The sequence below is a fragment of the Drosophila melanogaster genome, chromosome 3R, assembly GCF_000001215.4.
Source record: "Drosophila melanogaster chromosome 3R".
Taxonomy (NCBI): Eukaryota; Metazoa; Arthropoda; class Insecta; order Diptera; family Drosophilidae; genus Drosophila; species Drosophila melanogaster.
The window spans coordinates 11764835-11781121 of NT_033777.3; the positions used below are offsets into that span (position 1 = coordinate 11764835).

The 16287-nt window shown below is 41.9% G+C and overlaps 1 protein-coding gene and 1 long non-coding RNA gene across 11 annotated transcripts; one reads left to right on the forward strand and one right to left on the reverse strand.

Annotated features, from left to right (window-relative positions):
- Positions 1 to 203: 203 nt before the first annotated feature.
- l(3)neo38 (lethal (3) neo38) lies at positions 204 to 14294 on the reverse strand. Of its 10 annotated transcripts, none has more exons than NM_001043243.3 (6): positions 14148 to 14294; positions 12640 to 13787; positions 6320 to 6466; positions 4536 to 5269; positions 4224 to 4320; positions 204 to 4166 (listed from the first exon to the last, which is right to left on the reverse strand). In NM_001043243.3, exons 2-6 carry the CDS (start codon positions 12842 to 12844, stop codon positions 4006 to 4008), a joined length of 1344 nt encoding a protein of 447 aa, NP_001036708.1. In that variant the 5' UTR covers positions 12845 to 13787; positions 14148 to 14294; the 3' UTR covers positions 204 to 4005. The 10 variants fall into 9 exon arrangements, with proteins under 10 accessions (NP_001036708.1, NP_001247065.1, NP_001247063.1 ...); NM_001260136.2 differs by having other exon boundaries at positions 1562 to 4166; positions 6359 to 6466; positions 14024 to 14294; NM_001043244.3 differs by lacking the exon at positions 14148 to 14294 and having other exon boundaries at positions 3777 to 4166; positions 12640 to 13518.
- A 1512-nt stretch (positions 14295 to 15806) lies between these two features.
- On the forward strand, positions 15807 to 16274 carry lncRNA:CR45595 (long non-coding RNA:CR45595). Its single transcript, NR_125145.1, has one exon. It is a non-coding gene; the product is annotated as a long non-coding RNA:CR45595 (long non-coding RNA).
- Positions 16275 to 16287: the final 13 nt, after the last annotated feature.

Here is a 16287-nt window from a genome sequence, read left to right on the forward strand (position 1 = left end):
TAAAAGGCATCAATTTTCCAATCAGCAGTTGAAAAGAACTCCCCTCGACATTTGAACAAAATGCATTTTTGGGTGATTATAATTTATTAGAATTTTTATTGACTTAAGGTAAATATAAATAAAATATTATTCAAGTACAAAGTTATATATACTCATTAATATTATTTGATTCAAGTAAATATATTTCAAAGTGGCGGTGTTTTATTATATCATTTTTCAATTAAGTACAATTTACTGTTCCTGCTCTATTTCTATGGGTTCGCAGAGAGTCCAAAAGTACTCTTAACACTCGGTCCTGTAAGGTGTGTATAATTTTCGGGCAGGCCATTTTCGGATTTGGCCCGACCGGAAAATATTGCGAGCCATTGACGACGCACCTGCAAGTTTTAAACCTGGCTTATTGACTCGTGATTTCCTCGTCTTTGAGACCCGGGGATCGAGTACTTGTGGGTACTTTGCGAACCCGGACTTCAAACCTTGCCCATGCAACAATTGTATCTTTGTGTAGTTTACGTTTAATCAATGAATTTGGATCACAAACAGTAAATACGTCTTTAACGATAATTGCAGTTGAATTAAACATATTAAGATAAGGGTAGTGGGGTGGGGGTACCTTTGTTTTAATTATAAAAATATTATATCTGCATTTTACATGTTTTTGTTTCGCTACTATCGTTTTTGCTCGAAATTACATAAGTCCAGCCTTAAAACAAGTAATTTTCGTCACCAATCGCATTCGCGCACGCTCCATTATCCATAACACTCGGTTTCGTCATCAATTCAATTCAATTCAATTTTGCATTTAAACGCTACGTTGCCTTAACTTCAGTCCTTTCGCAGAAAATCTAACCCTTAAATGTATTTAGCTCTTCGCCCGTCGATCCTTTTTCTTCCCTCCTTCCTTCCTTCACATCCCCCGCATGCTGCAGACACTAAACATAAATTCAATACGTACAGTTTCAAATTGGATGCGCGGCATCGTATCGTCGTTTAATGTAAAAGGTGTAATGCTACGCGCCCTTTTCGTCTGATCCTTGCCCTAAATGCCATCCTAGGGTATTAATCCATCCACCTCTAACTACAATTTAACTTCTCTTTGGCCGCAAACCCCCCGCATTACTTATTTAGCTCCTGTAAATATGAACTGCTTATGTTTCGCTTACGCTCCTTCGATCATTTTTGTGTTTGCTTTTGTTTTTGTGTTTATAATTTATTTAAATGCACTAAAAGTTGCACGGACCGTTTGCCAGCAGCCTGTGAAGTCGATCGTCGTCGGTTCGGCTGTGTTGCGATCTAGATCTATCCTGTAATTGTCGATTTTATACCTTCGATAAGCCAATGAAGTGTGAGAAAATATGTATCTATTTCGTCATTTGTTTGTTCGTTCGTTATGCATTTTAGTTGGTTGATGATGGTTCGTTTTGCGTTTATAAAATGCCAAAATTTGTGCAAATTTCTAAAACATTTTTAGTTTGTTCTTCTCGTATTATTCTAAAATATTTGTAACTTTAAAATGTACTTCCTCATTAGATTAAATTTTTCTTTTCTTTTCTTTTCTTTTGTTTTGTTTCATTTTTCTTTTCTTTTTTCACTTCGTTTAAAATATTGCATTTTTATTTTATGTTTTTCTTTTGGAGGCTTTATCCCTGAGTGATTTAATTTCATTTGTTTGTCATTTATTGCAACTTTTTCTTTATAAACTTATTGTTTTATATTTTCTTATTCGATTTAGTGTGTCAAGAAAAATAGATAGAGAGAGAGAGAGAGAGTGAGTGAGACCGAGAAAATCAATGGCAAAATAAAAACTCCTTGTTTGCTGTGAAGGTTGCTTAATTATTTATATGTTGTTACGTTATTGTTTACCAAATTGTTCTGCCTTACGGGCCAACAAAACGCATTAATAATATGCTACCCTCTGGCGTAGTAACTGTATTGAGATTTGCTTAGTTTCGCTTATTTTTCCATTAACTTTTTGGCTAATACACATCCTCGGTTTACTTGTCTATATGCAATCTGCTGCTGTGTCGTGAGTGCTTCTTCTCTTGTGGGTGTGTAGTTAAAATATTTGTACTTCACTGCAAGTGTTTCATTTACGTTCCGCACTGTATACTACTGTTGATCCAAACTGGCTGGCACCGGATCAAATAAATACACAAGTTTTTGGCACCAACCAAGAAGGTTATCTTTCTGATTAAGTACATTTTTCGTAAGAAGTGTGCCGGAAAAATAGTTTTTGAACGTGAAAAATGCATACAAATGTCGCTCTGGCTCAAACTCTTCAGAAATTACGATTTGAAAAGTTATTTTACTCTTGCAAGTGTTTTGTACTAGATCCATAGGCTATAACCGGATTAAGACTTTAAAATGTGATTTTAACTTGGAATGTGAAACAACATCCACTTACACTTTGATTCGAAATCAATTAGGGATTGAAGTTTGAGCTCAGTGGGCCATTTTTGAATTGAGTGATCGAAACAAACAAGGAAAGAGACAAACAAACAAGTGGCTGAGTGTTCGCTTTACAATATCTGATTCTGCATCCGTATTTATATGCGTGTATCTGTAGGCTAGCGTATTTAGTTTGAAGCTTCGTATAACTATACAAGGTTTTGCAATATGTCGCATTGCTATGTATTCTTTTGGATCTGTTAAATCGTTTACTTTATCGTTAATCGTTAATCTCAAAATGCTTTGTATTTGAACAGTAAATTACGTTGTCACTTGCTCGAAGTGTTTGCACTTTATTTCGGTTATTGTTTTATGCCTTTATTCCTATTCGGTTTTCATATGCTCTCTCTTTTGTATTTATATATAAAAATATCCTTTTATACAGTTGTGTTTTCGGTTATTGTTGCTGTTGCATTTGCAATTGCTCGTTTAAGTTTAGCGATTCTGTTGGATTTGTTGACCCGTGCTATCTGCAATGCTATGGCTATTGCTGCTGTATCTGTATACGTGGCTCTTAACTCTATTTGTGGTTATCAGTTATCGGTATCAGTATCTGTATCTGTATCTGTATCTGTACTTGTATTAGTATCAGTATCGGTATTGATTGGTAAGCGGGATATAGGTCTACTGTTGGCTATTGCAGTTGCAAGCAATGACGATGGCTGGAAGTTGGGCATGCCAAGATGCAAGTTCGTATTGCGGCTCTCTGTTTAGTGTTTGGTGTGACTCGCGTCGAAGGTTTTCCTTTGAACATTCAAGTTTAAAAGCTTAAGATTACATGACCTCGTATCGGGTTTCGCTCTATGCCTATCGGTAAAATAAAATACAAGACTAGAAGTACAAATTTCGCTTGTAGAGCTTCTTACTTCCTTAAAAGTGTGCATAATTCAATAAGAATTCAATTTCCCCCGTTGTCTCGGCGGGGAAAACACATTTAGCATTAAATGTAGTGAACAAATGCGCCGTGAGGGCAACTAAAAGGCAAATCAAAAGGATTATAAATTGCACATATATAATTAAATCGGTTGCAGACATATTAACTTATTCTTAGAACAGCTGTCGACCGCCTACGATCGTCTCGTTTGTTTTTAGTTTATGCAGCGACTACAGATCACAGATCCCCAAAAAGAAACGAAAGCGACGTTTAAGCAGCGTTTTCTTCCCTTAACATATGCGCATACTAAACTCGAATTTAAATCTGTCATTCTGCTGATTTGTACATTTCGATTGCTATACTTTGCTCGACTGTTTGTGCGAAAATCTCAACTGAAAGAACTAAAGCTAAAGAACTGAAAGTGTTGTAAACAAAATCGTACTAATACTTGCATACAGTAAGTATAACTCGTGTTTATTGAGGGTTATTGTAATTGGAGTTGGGTGACGCTCAGCAGGACCCCCGGTAAGCCCCCAGCGAATTTCAAAGGCAGCTCGCCTGCTCCCGGCGGCAGTCAGTCGTATCCGTATACGAACACCACCTGTCCACCGCCGCCAGCAGGCTGGCCGCCCCTTATGGCTTGAAATTCGGCTGGGAGTTTACCAGAAGTCCTTGTACGATCCTCAGGAGCCGTGCAGCGCGTTGCTCTGCGCACTGTTGCCGCCTCCACCGCCGCCACCGCCTCCGGCGGATCCGTTAACGTTCTGCGCCGACACCTCCGACTTGACACGCCGGGCGATGTGCGATCGTGTGTGCTTGCGCAAGTGATCCTTGCGATAGAAACCTGCAGGTGGCAGCGATAAGTAACGAGGTAAACGAAATTGCTTTTCAGACCACTCACCTTTTCCACACTCAATGCAAACATGCTTCTTCTCGCCGGAATGGATGACAATGTGCAGAGTGAGCTGCTCCTTGCGCTTGAAGGACTTCATGCAGATCTGTGGAAAAAGAGTAGAGTTTATAAAAGAGCCAATTATGGTTTCTTACGCTAAATCTAGACCGCATAATTTTATACTTTATATATTTTCAATTTTAAAGTATTTAATATATTAAATGGCAAAACAATAATTCAATCAAGACTATAAGCTCGTATTAAACATTATGGTATCGATGGTTAGAATTTGGGAATTTGTCGGCTCCTTGAGCCACTCACATTGCACACATGCGGCCTGTCCGGTATGTGGGAGAGCTTGTGCCTGGTCAGGTGGTCCTTGCGCTTCAGCGCCGCATTGCAGATGTCGCAGACGAAGCGCCGCTCAACGGCGTGCGAGATGACGTGCTGCTCGATGAGGCTGCGATCCGGGTAGGCCATTTGGCACTCCGGGCAGCAGTAGAGCGTCGAGCCATCCAGCGCCTTTGTCTCGCGGATTTCTCCCGGTTTGGGGCGCGGCTTCTTCTCCTTTGGTGGTTTCTTCTTTTTGGTCTTCTTGCCGCTGGCCGTGCCTGTGCCGCCGCTGGCGTTTGTTGTGCCCACAGATCCGGAGCTCGAGACGGCGCCGGCGCCACCATTGGTCACAGTGCCGTTAGCATTGCCATTCACTCCGTTGCTAGCTCCGTTCGTCAGCGCCGCTCCGTTGGCGTCCGTCATGTTGGTCATGTGACCGCCATGGTCCATGCCCACCAGTCCGTTGTGGTGGCCGCCATTCGCACCGTTGTTGCTGGGCGTTAGGGCCACGCCCCCCAGCGCCAGGCTGGCCAAATTGGTGCCGTTCTTCAGGACATCGCCGGTGGACTCCTTCTTGATCGTCTCCGAGTACTTGAGGAAGTGCTGTATGGAGATGGGCAGTGTGGCGGAGAGCAGGTGTGACGAGTAGTCCACCGTGTTGGCCGTATTTGCCAACGTCTGCCAGGATTGGTTGACATTCTGCAGGATCTGCTGGTTGAGGACTAGAGAAGTGAAAAGAAAATGCATAAATTATAGTTTCAAACATAAAATTTTTTGTAATTCTCCATTTCCACCTAATGCGCCCCTAACAGTAAGTGTAAACTAATTTGTCTCACTCTAAATAAAAGTTGCATACTTTGCAGCACTTAATCTGATGCATTTAATCAATATAATTATAAGCCTACTCCCCCTTTGCATAATTTTTTTCGGCTCAAAAAGAGGAAGCCAGCGATAAATTTCCCACAATTGGGGGCAAACACTGCGTATGAGTTTTAAAATTAAGGAACAATGCACAGACCATTAAAGATTTCGACTATTATGCTTAAAACGTGAAGGTGAAAGGAGAATATTTAAGTGTTGAAGTTACCGTACGTTTCATGTTTGATTTTAATTAAATGAAAACGTAAGCATACAAGTTATTAAAAACCAAATATAATTTAAGCATTTTTTGGCCTCAGGGGAAGAAAACCTAGTTAAATGCAAGGAAACAATTTATTAATATAATTATCAATTACCGTAGCAACCATCTTACAATTTGTACAAAACATGTCGAAACGTTTGTGACCGGAAAGGGCTGTCTATTCTCAAAAATCCCAGGATAGTAACCATTTACTGCCAAGGACAAATCGCCCACTTCCCATTTTCCCAGCATTTTTGCCTTTTGCATACGGTCGTAATCAGGATGAGAAAAGCACATCCACTTGTTTAAGGTGGCTCGCCGTAAAACTGGATGAAAAAGTATGCTATGGTGCCATTATAGCAACACCTCCCCTCCCCACTCCCCCCACGCTACCACCCACACCAGCATGGGGGACAGCAGACAGGCCCAAAAACATTTATAAATAACGAAGCCGAAGGGAGACGCACGACGAGTGATGACTGCGTCCTTGAAATACACATATACCAACCCGAAAGCGCTGTACATAGAGCACAGCTCAGCTCAGCTTCCCCGTGCCCAGGCCCACATTTCTGTCCGCCCAGAGTGACGGAACCAGGGAGCCACCCACATTACACGACCACTGGGGCCCCCTACTTGCGGGTCGGCGACTCACCTTCTTCCCGGTCACGTTCGATTTTTGGATGGATTTTACCCTTATGATCGGCCGCAGCGGCTGCATTGAGAAAGTTTAGATCACCCTGCGGCTGTGAGTACGGTATGGAGATATTCTGGCCATATTGCATGTTGTTGGCAGCCGAAACTGAAAGGAGAGAAATTTTGTTACAAATTATTAAGGTCTTCAATTGGGGCAGGGGTGTATATATAGAATGTAGCACTATTTGGTTTAGACAATTACACATCGTGAGCACAGCCTTTTTGTGTGAGTTATGTATATCGTTTATAAGTCTAAGGATTAGAAGAGGGTTTTTCACAGGGATTCAAATCCGCTTCCAACTCAATTCGGCCGCCGCTCTCGCACAACGCACTCTGGCCGACTAACTACAAGCGACTGGGCCTGGCCGGAGTTTCCCGATTTGGCGGCTCCGGCTCCTGGTTCCGGCCGGCTCCGAGTCGAGTCGAGTCCCACGGCTCAGCTGGCGAGCCGAATAAAGGATCGGGTGCCGGCACAAGAACAACATACGGCCGACAAAGTAACGACGCTCCGGCACGACACATGTACCCACGGCATATACACCCGTCTATCTAGATATATATTTACGCATGTATCTGGAGCCAGTAACGCTGTGCTGGTGTGTAGGCAGCCACACTTTCAACATATACAATTATTGGGGCGGACTTGGGTTGTGTGCGTGTATCAAATGCTTGTACAAATAAGTTAAGAGAAATTAGATTTAATGTCCGCTAAAGCTGACCACTCATTGCATAAGCGTATATTCACTATACGCATCGTTGCCCTGGTTGAAACTCAAAAACTTTAGAACTTTATAAAGTTTATAATATAATTAATTAATACATTTCTTATTATGGCAAATATATTAAATGTTTTCTTTTCTCTCTTTGATTTTTAACACTACATACAGATACAGATGATATAATTTTAACTAATTATTATTACTTGTTAAAAACAGTCAAGTTCCACCCTAAAGCCCATAAATATGTATCGGCATAGTATAGTTAACCACGTTGTTCCTACTTGCCGAACGTGCGTGTGCCTACGAACTGTTGTTGTCTGCTGGCTGGCTGTCGTCGCCTCCACTACCGCCCATTCCCGCCCCCTATCAACACCAATACCAACACACTCTGGCGTCTGCCAAGGCCAAATTTTCACACACACACACGCGGAGGCGCACACACGTGTTTTTCGGGCCCCGACAACGCATACATAGGAAAAAGGAAATTAAAACTGAAACTGAAAATGCCGGCCGCGCACACGCCCGAATGTATGCCATAGGAAAGCGTTCCCCCATTTTTTTTTCGGTGGCTTTTCGGTGGGTGTGTGCCATTTAGCCCATACCCCCGCAGATTTTCCGATCCCCCTACCCCAAGGGGTTTCCGTGCTTCTTGGCGTTTTCTTAGCCGGGTGCTCGGTTTTATAAATAACATTTTCGGGCTGTTGCCAATTGCCTGGTTTTGTTACATCTACTTTTTCAGACTGCTCCTGCTTCCTTTTGAAACCGATTTTTGGGAAGGAATGATCCAGGAAGCTGTACCTTACATTTTACATTATTCCGAGCAAAATAAACGAAAGACAAACTTCCTCTGCTGCTTTTCCTTCTGGGTGACGTGGTGTAATTTATGTGTCTTCGTTCGTGTGGTCTGCGTTAGTCTTAGTCACTGTATAAATTACCATTCGACCTTGGCCAGCAACTTAACATATTTTCAAATGCTTTAATTTTTCCACATAGGCCTTAGTCGTTTTGGTTTAGAAGGCATGCACAAAATGATTCTTTAATAAAATCGTTGGAGCAGAAATAATTTAAATTGAAAAAATATTCGTATGCAAATGATTAAGTGCATATGTTTAATCGAATTAGGGTCAAAAATTAAATAACTTTTCTATATGGGTTGTTTCTTCTTTGAATATATACCGATTTCCAGGAAGAATGTAAAAGATAAACCCACTCTCACACAAAATAGTATAAAGAACGGAAACTACTTTTCGAATTCGCATTTCATTAAACTGAATTTTTTTGCTCAAAATGTTTATATAAATATATATTATGTAATTTAAAAAAAATTAAATAAATTGTAATGGGTATGCTAAAAAATGGCAGTCTGCAGAATGGCATTGACTTAATGGAAATTAAAGAGCAATCATTAAAAGGGTTCAAAGACAGCCGGAAAAATCGGCCGAAGTGGCCGAAAATGCGGAGCCATGACAACAACAACAAAGGCGGGAGGCGTGCGTGGATGGCAACTGGCAACCGGCATTCGTGGCATTTCACTTTTCACTTCACTTTCCCATGAACGGGATGACGACAACGATAGGGAAAACAGGCAAAACAGGGAAAACAACGTACGGCATAGAGGAGACGAGCATATCGCCGGATTCAGATTCGGAGCCGGAGTAGCGAGTCAAAGTCGGTGAAGTCGGAAACACGGCCAAGCGAGAGTGAGAGAGCGGTGAGAGTGGAGAGAGTGGCTGAGAGTGGAGGAGACTGAGAGCGAGCCAAGTGGGTATGGGGTTATGGGCGGATCGTATTCGTATCGTTGGCAGCAAAGTGGAACAAAATGGAAAGGAATGCGCCTGGCAGCGATTTGAAAAACATGGCGTTTATCTGCTCCTGCCCATGTCTATGTGTGTCGCACGGCCTGGTGTGTGTGCGTGTGTGCGCGGGAGGCAGTGAAAGCGGTAAGAGCGCCCGCGCGGGAGAGGGAGAGCGCTTGGGTGAGAGGAGAATGTCTGGCATGGAGAGTGAGAGAGCGTAGCGTGGTTGGGAAAAACTGCAACCCTTAACGGAGTTGGGCGAAACTTGACCCCAAGCTGAGAGAGAGAGAGTGAGTGAGAGAGTGAGTGGGGGTGGGAAAATAGATGGGTGTGAGAGGCTTACACTTAAAAAGAGAGGACGTAATGAGTAGCCTATTTAAGTTTATGCGAATAATAAGATATTACAAAAAATAGTTATATAGGGGCAATATTTTAACAATAGTCCTAGTTTTTTCATCATCTTATTTAACATTCAATGTCGTATTATGTTGTATTTTAAATGGAAAATGTGTATATGTTAAGATATGTTTAACAATTCATAAAAAGAAAGCTTTATTACTTAAACATATTGAAATGGTACTTTTACAACCACATTGTAAATTCTATTTTTCTAAGTGCATTGCTAGGGGAGAGTAATCATAGGAAATCGAGAGGGGTAAAAAGCAAACGGCGCCATCGGCAGAGTTTAAGTCATCAGCGCCAACAGGACGAAAAATAAAAAAATGAAAGCTCAACGGTTGCTTTAAGGCTTAAAGTCAACGGGGGAAAACAAAGAAATAAATAATCAATGACTGCTAATATTTATTTATCTGTACCCATTCAAATGAAAGAGCTTTTGGGGGTTGGGGTGTATGTGCCCATCGTAATTGCTTTATCATGCTCACTTTTTTAGTGTTGCATACATCCAGGCAACGATTTGGGGGTGTAACCAGTCATTCACACCCACGGAGCACATACATCTATGTACTCTGCACATAGGTACATAAGTACGTACATATGTCTGCATATAAAAAATGCAAATGGTTTATGGCTGGGGTGTCTTCTGAACATTAGGGGGAGGTTTATAAAGGAGAGAGGACTGTGTCCTCGACAACAAAATACCCGGTGTCCACTGAAACCCATAATGCTGCAGGATAAAGGGTTCCAGGCATGCAATTAAAAGCTAAACGTCTCTTATATAATACTGGACACTGGATGAAAACATAGAAATTCAGTTGATTAATGGGAAAATTGGTTTTATCCCTAAACATCTTAACAAAAAGTTTAGTTTGCAATACTACAAATAACGATTGTATCTCTGTATTTGATTTCACGTGATGTGAATAGCAGTCTTTGTTTATTTTGCATTAGTCCAATATAAGTAATTTTAATAAGTTAGTACGCAGTCTGCCTTCGAGTTGATATTCATTTAAATCGCTTCTTCTTAATTATGAGCTGCTTTGGATTTTCCAACATGTGAACTCTGAGCAAACTCTCCCAATCTTGGCCAGGTATTTATCTGTTTACATTTTGAGACCCATACCCAGAGGGCGACTTCAAGGGTCCGGTCATATCTACATCTACCGCTGCACATTTCCTGGTAACCCAAAAATGATTTATACATACAAGAAAACCAGGCAAATTATCGGGTAGGTATCAAAAGATAAACCTCGAGCAGGTCACAGAGTCGCAGGGCAGCGATAATGCAGCTAATAAGCGAGAGCAGCAGGAAAATGCAGTGGCTCGAGTACGCGGGACACATTTTACCTGCCTTGGATTTGGGATCAGCAGCACACAGTCCGCCAGATACGAAATACCCAGGGCCGTAGATTACATCCAGTCGTATGTGTTGAAAGAGATAAAAGAGCAGCATTACCCACACACACTCGGCACACACTTGCAAACGCATTTTCCTGTTATGGCAGGTAAAAAATATAAAACGCTAAACTGGAAATATAATGCGTATCTCAAAAGCTGGGATCAATGAACTTAGCCAATGCAGAGGAGTTTGAGTTTGGGTTTGGGCTTGGGTCCTGCACTTTCCAATAAATGCAAGTGGAAAATATCTGTGCTGTTGCCAGGGCAAAAATAAATTATGAAACGCCATCTGGGGGATGGGGGTTGCCTGGGAATCTAATTATGCAAGCAAATGCAGCTAATTAGAATTGATAAGAAGAAGGACCCTTTGGTTAGGGGCTAGTATAGGGGTTATGTATTCTATATATCGGGAATGGAAGCGACCGACCGCCAGACCGTCCAACCGGTCACACCCTTCCACTAAAACAAAAAAAGTTGCAAGTTGGCAGGAAGTCAGTGCAATTAAAAAGGCAAAGGCAGGCTCTCGTGGGTTGGGGGTTGTAACTCACACTCAAACACACACACACTCACTCACATACTCTCGCCCAACACACATACGTATATGCATTTAATTGTATTTCTATGTATGTGCTTAAGTAGCTGAAGAGAGCGGTGAAACCCACCCCTACAAAAAAACAAAGTGAAATGCAGCAAATTCAAAAGTTATTTGAGTTCATTGCATTTTCAAGCCACGCAAAACAACAACAGCCATAGCTTACACTCACACACACACAGGTTACACCCACTTGGGGGTGGGTGGTAATGACTCAAAACATAGAGCGGAATATTCGTATAAAAAGAGCGCAAAACAAAAACAACGACGAAAAAATCGTTAAATTCTGCTTTGATGACAGGGTATACTCGTACTCGTACTAAGTCGCTCCAACCCGCCAACCAACCCCCAAAAAATTGTAGTGCGGTTTACAAATTGCCTGAAGAAGATGTCTTTGCTAGCCAGAAAGCGAGAATTTCGTAGATGGGGGTGGAAAACCCGCTTACACTCACACATGTCTTTATGCGAATGTCAGTAAGTAGATCCAGATGGAAGCCACCTTTCGCTGGGAATTCAAGGAAAGTATTGTTCGAGTTTCAAGTGGGACTTTTTTTTTAGCTGAGTATTGGAAACGAAATTTTAACTAAGCTTCAGAGAATTGAAACTATTGAGAATTATTCATAGGATTGTCATAAGGTCCTACGATTTGTTTGAAGCAAAGTATGCTAAACAGAAGGTCAAATCAAACTTTATGTTGAGATCAATAAACCTCTTTGTTCGTGAACTCCAGAATATTATTGTAAAATAATACAGCTATAAGCAATTTGTATTAATTTCATTTAAATATTTTTGCTTACTCTACTTGCTTTTTCCTGCCGTCATGAATACTAAAATATGAACCAATTGGACAATCAAGAGGTGTTATTCACCGAAATTAGAGGTTGTATATTTTTTACGTTTTACTATTCTCATTTATGATGATCTTAATCATAAGTTATTGCAAGAAGTACCCGTTAGTTTTTGATGACTATCAGCAGCCCGTTTAGTTTATTTTTGAAAAAGAAGGCTATCCAGAAGTTGCCATTCCAACAAGAGTAGTGCCCTTTGCCCCAAAACAAGACCCTCTGTGTGTAGGGCATTAGGCGAGGCAGTAGCCGACCCCCTCTGCCACTGCCTCTGTCAACGACTCTGTCTCCCCACCACCACCGCCACTGTCGCTGCTCGAGTGAGAGTGTATACCCCCTGACGCTTTGACGCCGGCGTCGCTGCCCGCAGCGGGCGAAAATAAATCGATAAAAATAAAATAAATTTTTAGTGATTATGTTATACAGACACATGTGCCTGCATGTGCATTGCAGGCGATTGTCTGTCCGTATGTGTAGCCACATTGTAAATGTTGTATAGTATAGTGTAGTGGTGGGGCAGATGCACTTACCGTTGGGCACATTCTGATTAAAGTGATTGCCATTGGTCTGATATCGCTGCACATGGTTATCGGTGCCGGCCGCTGCCGCTGCGGCTGCTGCATTCGCGGCAGCCGCGGGGGGCGTGCCGAAGGCGCCCGGCGTCTGGGCGTCGAATTTAGCGGCAAATTGGTGGATGCCGGAGAAGGGGCCGCCGAACGCGGAGAAGTTCATCATGTCAGGATCGGGATGATCGGCGGGGTAATGGATAGTAGTTCTAGGGCCTCGAGGGGCCCTTTTGGTTTAAGCAAGACAATCTTTCGAATCGCTTTAGCACTAAAACTCGATCGGTCGCTAATATTACTTGCAATTCTATTTCTTTTCTTTTTTGTAATTATTTTCTGCACAACGCGAAACGATGACGAAGTGTTGTAGTGGGTGGTGGCGGTAATGGTAATGATGGTGGTGGTGCGCTGGTTGTGTGCCTTCTGTTGTTGTTTTCCTGTTCTCCGCCGTCGCTGGTGGGGGTTGGTTTTCTTTTCTTTGCCTCCTTTCCCCTGGTCGCACTCATACACTAGCACTCACACAGAGGCACATAGACACACGTACGCGCTTACGAGCGCACAGTTTTATGCTGTGCTTTGCTTTTTCGGGGGTAGAAAAGCAGAAAAGCGGGCCCAAACACAACACGTACACACACACACACACTAGCTCGCACACGCGGAGAACCACTTTCGGTTTCGATTTTGATTCTCGATTCCGCTGGATTCTGATTCCGATTCTGCTTCTGCTTCGCCTCAGCTCGAACTAAGCACGCACACACAACCGGCGGAACGGAGCGGAATCGCACTAAAGTCTCGCTTACGATTTCGCTTACGACCGGCTCGTCGAGGCTCCGACATCAAACTAAAAGTAACATTACAACGAGGCGAAAGAAAGCGGAAACACTGGGCCAGGCAAAGCGACGCGGACGCGGACGGCGGCAGCGCTGCGACGCAAATGACAGTGACAGTGCCCAGAGGCACGCTGGGTATATCGGTTGGGAGGTATTCGCACCCCTTTTCCTCGCTTATGGTTTAGATGGTTTTTAGTTTTTATATTTCGTTAGAGGGCTAATGGCACTCGTTTTCATCCAATCTCTCATGGTTACCTTTATCGGTAGTTTAGATGGGTATTTTACCTATAAGTTGATCGTTTAATTAGTTTTTCAAATTATTTAATACATATAATAAATAGAATGTTTTTAAATCAACCGATTGCTAATGATAATTTTACACCCCTTTTAGCGCTCCTCTTGTTAAATATATTTTTTTTAATTATTCCCAAGATCATGTTAAGCATTGGCAATGACCCCCCGCATTTACTGGGTAGCAACTATTCGTCTACCAACCAATTGCACGACTGCAGCATTCTTACATGTCTGTATTAGTTCGCTGTGTGTTTGTACGACTGTCTGTATGTTTGTGCGCTGTGTGCCGCTTTGAGGGTGGAAGTTTTTCTACTTCTCTGGAAAATGCGCGTTTATTTGAACGTTCCTTACATTTCGCTGCACCGAGTGTCGGGCATATGACACTGGTCCCAGGCCCCTGCTCCCGAAATTGGCTTGGTCACTTGGCCAGATTGCTGGGCAGAATATTCATGCGCGATCCGTGCAGGCGAAGTGCAATTTATGCTGGGACTGAAGCCGATACCGAGCTGATCCGAACCTCATAGCCAGACACGCAGTGAGACGAGCCACGAAATTCGCTGTAAGTTATCAGGATGAAAACCGGTTGGGAGCGAAGCATAAAAACTGGTTTCCAGCGAGAGATGAGCTACTTTTTGTGACCGCCGTCGAGGCAACAACAAATGTATTGACAACGTCGACCAGGATGACTTTTTGAATATCTGGATTTGGTTTAGGCACAGCAGAAAGGGCCATTAAGATTGCATTTATGTATTTTAATGGTAGGGAATAAATTTATTTGCATAACAAAATTCTGGATCTTGATCACTTTGGATGCCCTAAACTACTAAAACTACTATTGTAGTTCTTTGGAGGGTAAAAGGATAACCTGCTTTTAATATATTTCCTGATAATGGCTACCTTGTTGAAGAACATTTTTTAAAAATATTACATTATATCTGGGTTTGAATATAGCCTTTAGGACTCGAAACAATCATAATGAAATTTCTTATTAACTTGCAAAAAGGGTACTCATAGATCGACGTAGAGTGTCCACAAGAAAAACGCACATACAATGCGCCTTGTATTTTTATTTGGTTTTCCAACTTTTTGGGGTTGTGTGGTATGGCTGTGCACTTATACGTTTACATGTGAATATGTCAGTTTGTAGCGGCGTATGTACGATGTGTTTTCAAGTATCTATGTTTGGCTATATGCTTGTGTGCATGTATCTGGATCTGTTTGCCCACGGACATGTGTAGACGAAGGGAAAGGAGAGGCCGAGAGAGCAGAGCGTTCTCGAGCGCATTGCTCTCGTTGCATTCAATTCTGCCTCTGCTGTATGTTGTATTAATGAAAGTGAGTCCAGCGGCGAAAGAAAGCAGGCCGTGGAACTAAGACAAGTTCTTTTTTTGATTCCGCTTCTGCCTCTGTTCTCCTGCCTTCTTGCAAGTGTTTTCATGTTTTCCAAACCCACATCTAGGGGTTCGAGATCGGTAAAATAACTCCCCCTAGGAGTTTCGACCCATTTTCAATTAGTGATCCCTCTTCATTATGAATTTTGATGACAGATAAATACTTGTATGTACATACATATATATGTACATACATATATACCCCCATTTACATAAGCTTAATTAACGGAAATATTTCTATAACCTAGAGATATAATAATATGCGTATGACTTCTTTTTTTAATAAATTTAAGCAATCTCTATTTATAATATTAACATTATTAAGTAACAAAATAAATGCGCAGGAGACCGGCAAGTCGATTCGACTGCACCTTAATTTTTATGTGTTAATTCACATATACACGTGCACTTGCATAAGCGCCTGTGTGTGCATGTCTGTATGTCTTTTCTCATTCTTGTTTTTTCCTGTTGCAGTCTTGTCTTCTACTCGTTTAATACAGAGGGTTGGAGTTTTTTACGTTCTCTCACATTCTCCTTGTTTCGTCTCTCACTCACTTGCTCGTTCTCTCGTCTTCTCTCTTTCTGCCGCGCTTGAATCTTTGAATGCAATGCTTTGTTTAGCTTGATTTTCGAGCAATTGCAACTGTTACATGTGTTATCTAGAGTTTATATGCACATTTTCCAATTATTAATTACTGCCGATCGACGGAAGATACAAATATTCTGAGTATCGAATAATAGTTAGAAAACTCGATCACCGGCACTATCAAATATTTTGATACTCTCACACTCATGGGTACAGAATGTACCTGCAGATACTTCGATATACCGATGTACATATACATATGTATGTACATAGTTGTGCACATGTACACAATGTATGTTGATGTTAGGTTATTTGTATGTAACTTGTTTCCTTATTCAGCATCCTCTCCAGACCCCCACTCCATCTCCCCCACACTCATTCGGAATATAGGGTCCCACACAGCATAAACCCGACTTAGAGCCCAGAAAACCCTTTCCTCTGTAAACCCTTTCACCACTTGCAATTATTGAAAATGTCAAGGACCATCAGCGAGCTCAGAATAAATAAAAATTCG